Consider the following 6,312-nt stretch of genomic DNA (forward strand, 5'->3'; position numbering starts at 1 on the left):
AAGGAGGTTGAAGCCCCAGACCTCCCTCTGTACCTGTGGTCGCTCTAGGGACAAGATCTACAGGCCAAGTCGTGCCCAGTGCTCACAATGCAGAAGTAAGCTTCGGCATGGCCAGCCACAGAATGTTCCAGTCCGCCGTTACTCAGGTCTCTGCCCAAACTTGAACAGATGCTTGTTAGGGTCAGCTCCAGAGCATCACCTGTTAGGTCTCGGGGCTTTGCTTTGACCAGTAGCAAATACACCTGAATTGCACTTGGCTCCGGGTTAGCAGAGAGCAGGACAATGCTTATACAACAAAGCACTTTCCTTGTCTATGACATGACAAAGAGCCCAAAGGGAGGTAGCTGGGGCTGATGTGGTGGGCGGTTCCCCCTTCACTGCCCTGGGCCTCCCTGCACCCCTCCCCCGGTGGGGGGGGGCCCTGCCCTGGTGCTCCAGTGAGGACCAAGGAGGCAGGGGAGGGCCACAAAGGCTCCTGCCAATTGGGCCCTCACGGATTCTCCTCAAGCCCTACCCAGGCGTCTCCACAGTGTCCCTGGGCAAGCCCATAAACAGCATTTCATCGTTGTCTCCACAACTCTTGCCTTACTGTTGGGTCAGGCTGAGTCTTGTTTATGTCCTCTACCCATTTTCCTGTTGAGTTTTCTCTTTTTCAGCAGCAGCTAGAAACTTTTTGCTTAAAGGATAAACCAACTATTTGTGTCTCCTATTTATTACTAATATTTCCCCTCAATTGACTGCTTATCTTTTTAGTTTGTAGAAATTTTTCCATTTAAGTTTTTAAGTTTAAAGTATTCAGGTTAATGAACCACTTCCGTATGATTTCTAACTTTGGTGGAGACGACCCCCTCAGCTGGCTCTCGAGAACACGGGCTGAGCTCACTGCAGCTTGTCACCATCCTGGGTCTGGGCGAGGGCGGCGGGGAAGGCTGGGACCCGAGCCGGGGCTCCTGAGGGCCACAGAGCAGTCCGGCCACAAGTGAGGTGGAGCACGGGTTTGGGACAGAGGAGGCACAGGGCCTGGTTTGCATTTGAGAAGTTAACTAGGCAGCCAGGTGGTGTGGAGACAGCAGGACGGGGGAGCAGTAATCTCCGAGTCCCTGCTGGGGGTGAACGACAGGGATGCGGGCTGGAGGCTCAGACTCCAGTCCCCCTGAGGCCACGGAAAGCAAGAGGGGAGACTGACGGAGCCCATCTCTGCCCACAGAAACTGCTGGGGGCACATGAGCCCGGAGGGCACGTCCCTCCTGCCAGGACAGCAAGTGGGCTGGGTGGGTGGGACACGCTAGGACTGTTAATGTGTGCGCTCCACAGACAGAAGCCGTGACTTCATTCTTGAGAGTCTGTTTATTTTCAGATAAAAGGAATCACATTTGCCTACATACCCCACAAAACCTAAAGTTTGAATTTTATAATTTAATTTTAGAAAAAAGTCAACAGTTTGCACTGGAGGATGATCTCAGGTTCCCACTCCTGTTCTGGGTTAAGCAGCCTCAAACAGTTACTCTTGGCGATGATGTGAACGTGAATGCATGCGTGTGTACACACAAGTGTGTGCATCCTTTATGAAAGTTCTTGCTGTCATACCCATACATCCCCCTTTGACAATTTCACTTTTTTAAATTCTGCTGTACTATTTAGCAAATAGATAATTTGATACAATGTGATACGATGTGATTTCACAATAAGAGGTCTAATCATGGAGATATGACTTAATATGTTAAAGTAATAGAAAAGCTTATTATGTGCAAACAAACAGGGCTTATGCTGCAGCTGCATCCGAGTTTATTTCACAAAGCTGTAAACACAGGCCCTTTCTCAAGTCCTGCTGATGGATGGAGTCTCTCCTGCCTTCTGTCGGCAGGAGAAGAATGCAGCGGCTGAGGCGTGCTCCGCCCTGTGCGGCTCTTGGCTTCCCAGCCCGTCACTTAAAGGAACCCATTCATCCCCACGCCGGGCAGTGCTCCTCTTGGGGTCCTTCTGAGGCTTTTCACACACAGGCTTTCCCGAGCGGGAGACATCTGATCTCCGCCTGCCCAAGCGGGGCCCCAGGCCCCAGGGACCCGGGAGCTTGAGAAACGTGCTGAGAGCCGGGGAGCTGCCAGGGGAAGGGGCAGGGGTCACAGCCCTCATCCCTCCCTGCCCTGAGCTGCTCCCCGACTGAGGGCCCTAGTGTAATTCCACCCTAGGCCTGGGGGTGAAAGTGGGGAGGCCCACGAGGCCAGCCAGGCCCAGCCCTGAGAGTGGACGGAGGGGGCAGGGGCCCAATCAGTTCTGCCCACTGCCTTCCCTTGGGCTGTAAAACCAGCACTGGGGGGCAGGGGGTGGGTACCCAGGGGACTGTGCCCTGGAACAGGAGAACCCTTAAACCCCCGGTGTGGTGGGGTCATCTCAGCACTTCTTAGCAGCAAGTGGTTCGGAGGACAACCCAGCCTGCCTGCCGGGTCCTCAGAGGGCTGCGGGCTGCAGGCAGAGGGCTCAGGCTGCAGGCCCACGCTGAACGCGTTCAGTGAACGCTCGCCCTGCAGGAATCACCTCCTCTTCCGCACGCAGGCCTCCAGCCGGCCCAGCTCCTCGTAGGACTGGTAGAAAATGTCAAACTCCTGCGTGCCCCAGCCCCTCCAGACAGCCAGGCACCACTCCAGATTTTCATTCTCAAAGCCGCACACAACCGTGTCCTTTGCCACCACGGCAGCCTCCGTGAGAACCCTGTGGAGAGAAGGGGTCTGAGAAAACCCACGGGAGTTCCTGCTTGGTCAGGGCAGCAACCCTCACCCTGCACCTTCTCAGAGGACAGAGCCTGGCTAAGGGGGCATCTGTGCACCCCAGTCTGGCACCAGAGACGTGCCTCTCTGTCTGGTGGCCTAGCATGTGGGCAGTCTTTCTAAAGCCTAAAAAGGGGCATCATTTCAGCTTCACCTCAGAGCAGGTATCCTCCCTAACATACCTCAGACCCCAACATGTCCAGGAAAATGGTCAGCCTTCCGTGTCTACGAGTTTGACATCTTTGGATATGGAGGGTTGACTGTGCGTCCTTGTGTGTGCTTAATTGCTCATTCATGTCCGACTCTTTGTGACCGCATGGACTGTAGCCCACCAGGCTCCTCTGTCCATGGGATTCTCCAGGCAAGAATATTGGAGTGGGTTGCTATTTCCTGCTTCAGGGGATCTTCCTGACCTAGGGATTGAACCTGTGCCTTCTGCATTAGCAGGCAGATTCTTTTCCCACTGAGCCACCTGGGAATCCCAGGGCTGACTATCGTTTTATATATAAGGACTTGAGCATCCTTGGACTTTTGTATCTGTAGGGGTCCTGCAATCAGAGCCCCCGCAGATGCTGAGAGAGGCTGGAATGATCAATTCTATCTAACAGTTCTTGCTTATCAATGGTCTGTGACAGGTTTTAAGCTTTAACTCAATTCCCTTGCCACTCAGTCCAGGCATGATTCTTCTCTATTATTATGTTTACACATGCTTAGGAAATATAGGGGAATATACTAGACAGAAAACCTGTACCAAGTCCAAACTATGTACATTTTTAAAAGCAAGTTCTGCATGACCCGGGCACACCCTATACATTTCCTTCCGGGCCTCTGCAGGCCATGTGCCCTGCTCTGAGCAGACACTGCCAGCCTCTCCTCCCTCTGCCCATGCGGCCTGACGGCACCAAGGCCACCATGTAAACTGGGATGTGTACGGAAATCTGCTCTCATGGGCCTTGCATGTCTCGGGCACTCAGTAGCTCTTTGCCAAGGGACTAAATGTCTCAGCACGACTGAGTGACTGAGCAGCAGTAAATGTCTCAGACGCATCTCAGAATGCTGGTGGGCTCAGGCTACGGCCTTCATTTTGCTGGCTGCCTGGGTTGCTTTCTTCCTGCAGTGAGGGTGCCTGCTCTTGGTAAACCTGTCTTTGGGGGAAAAACAACGGCAGGGGAAAAGTCAAGGGCACTGATGGTGGACACTCTGAGGTCAACAGGCCCGGGCTCTATGGACACACCTACTCCCCTGAGAGCCTGACCTGGGACCTGGGGACCACTGCCCCCACACTCAGCCAGCGCTCAGGAGCAAACCTAGCTCCGGTCTCCAGAACCACGGGTAGGGCAAGGGCCACTGGCCCAGGGGCCATGTACATCTCCATCATCAGTCTGCTCCGGGGAAAGTGGGCCGAATGCAATTTCTCCATAAGGGAGAGAAGCGCATGGGACTCAGCCCAGTGAGGGGTGTGGACGCCGCGGGCTGCCTGACAGCCCCGGGAACACTGGCTGGACCAGCCTTGCGTCAGTGCAGCCAGGTGGGCTGGGTCCGACAGGCATCCTATGGTGGCGTCTGGCCTGCCTCCTGACAGTGGGCAAGTACAGCTGAGCCCAGGAACGGGCATGGCGGGCATGGACATGATGAAGGCTGGTGTGGCCTGGCAGCGTGGCTCCACCTGGTGCCCAGTGGGAGGAGAGGCTCCTCAGGAGGGCTCCCCTGCTTGGCAGGAAGAGTGGGGGACCACCTGGATCCCCATTGCCACTGCAGCTGAGCTGGGGCTCTGTAGCCTCCCTCGGGCAGGGCAGGTGGTCCATAGGTGCCCCCCAGAAAAGAAAGCCATGACTGTGACTGATGCCCAGCTCAGCTGGCATTTGCTGATCCCCTGGGAGCTGCCTCCTGCAGACTCTGCGTTGCTCCCCCTCTGCCTCTGCTGACAGGGGTGGATGTTATGGGTTTTGGGTAGAGGACGGAAGGGCCATGGCCATCACGTGGGGAGGTGGCAGCGGGGCCTCGATTCCCTAAGCTACAGCCTGGCTCCCACATAGCTGCCCTCTGTCTTACCCGTGCGGAGTCAGCTCTCGGGCTTTCAAGACAGCAATCACGCGGCCCCGCTGAGTTCCTGCCTCCTTCTCCAGGCTAATGACGATGATATCTCCACCGCGCCTAAGAAACCAAAACCCCGCAGGGGAACCAGGGCTGTCCTCTCCAAGGGGAAACGGAGCGGGTGTGCAGAAAGGCAGGGAAACAGACTCAGCTTCAGCAAATGGATCGGGTTACTGAGAGGGCCCCAGAGCTGGGTGAGAAGCCCTTTGCTGGTCGGAAACCCGACCACGGCTCTCCTCTTTGGTGCCCTGAGCTCTGGTGGGCCGACAGGCTTCTGTGCAACCCTTCTTAGGTTTGCTAAAGGGAGCCTTCCAGTTCCAGGAGAGAAAGGCAGCCCCTGATGCACCTGACTGTACTTGAAGGTTCCCTGCACTCTGGCCCCAAAGCAAGAGCAGAGAGGGCGCAGGGTGACGCCCCTCCAGGACACCTACCTGGGGACCCAGATGACGTCTTTCACGGCGAGGATCTTCACAGCCTGCAGGTGCTGGCTGAACGCCTCGCCGTCCACTGGGCTCAGGTCATGCACCGACCTGTCGGAGCCCACGGCGGGCTTGGGCAGCTGGCTGGTGTCCTCGCAGTCAGAGGAGAAGGGCAAGCTGGCAGAGCTGGCCGGGGAGCAGGGCAGGCTGGACAGGGCCATCGGCGCCGGGTGCGGCGAGGCCGCGGAGCAGGAGGATAGGGAACAGTAGTCGGTCAGCGAGTCCTGGTGGGTGAGGATCTGTGTGCCCAGCTCCTCGCTGAACATGAAGCTCACGTCGGCGATGGAGCCCCTCGCGGGCTCCCTCGTGCTGGCTGTGGGGCTGTCCAGGGGCGGTGGGCCCATCGGGCACACGGGAAACACGTCCCCTAGGGGGCTGGGGTCCCCACAGAAGTAGCGGGCGCACAGCTGGTAGGTCGCCGAGTGGTACAGCACCAGGCAGTTGGCCCTATCGTCCAGGCACCATACCACCTCCTCGCCACGGCACTCCGAGCCGCACACCACCGACGTGACCACCGAGGGCGCCGCGTAGGGCTCCAGCCGCCGGCGGATCTCCAGGGCCGCACAGTCAATGACCAGCAGGCCTGGCCCGTTGCTGTACCAGACCTCGGACCCGCAGTTGACCACCTCCATGGCCGTCACGGGGTAAGGGTTCTGCCGGGCGTCTTCGTCGGGGATGCTGAACTTGGCCCTGTTGGCTGTGTGCGAGCACAAGTAGGAGCAGCCATAGTCCGGGGCGCCCCACGCCGCCGGGAACACCGCCACCAGGCCGTCCGCCAGGCCTGCCAGCACCAGGTGGGAGTTCTGAGGAGGGAAGACAGGGTGTTTGATGCCCTTGCAGCTCAGGCATCCCAGGAGAGAGACAGCATGCGCCGAACCCATCCCTGCAGGCACCCCGTGAGCACGCGCTTTCTGCTAGCACCTCCCAGCTTCTAACGAACGCCGGGCTGCCAGCAGGATCTTCCGGGTGTGCTC

At 57.6% G+C, this 6,312-nt stretch overlaps 1 protein-coding gene across 1 annotated transcript in view; it reads right to left on the bottom strand.

The window, feature by feature from the left end:
* Positions 1-1,328: 1,328 nt before the first annotated feature.
* The window catches only part of LRRK1 (leucine-rich repeat kinase 1), a 130,627-nt gene continuing 125,643 nt past the window's right edge, over positions 1,329-6,312 (bottom strand). The window contains 3 exon segments of the mRNA XM_010845812.1: positions 1,329-2,709; positions 4,818-4,919; positions 5,291-6,141. Coding sequence (XP_010844114.1) covers positions 2,532-2,709; positions 4,818-4,919; positions 5,291-6,141 — 1,131 coding nt within the window. The 3' untranslated portion in view covers positions 1,329-2,531.

Source organism: Bison bison, unplaced genomic scaffold (genome assembly GCF_000754665.1).
Source record: "Bison bison bison isolate TAMUID 2011002044 unplaced genomic scaffold, Bison_UMD1.0 scf7180017864224, whole genome shotgun sequence".
NCBI classification, from domain to species: domain Eukaryota; kingdom Metazoa; phylum Chordata; class Mammalia; order Artiodactyla; family Bovidae; genus Bison; species Bison bison.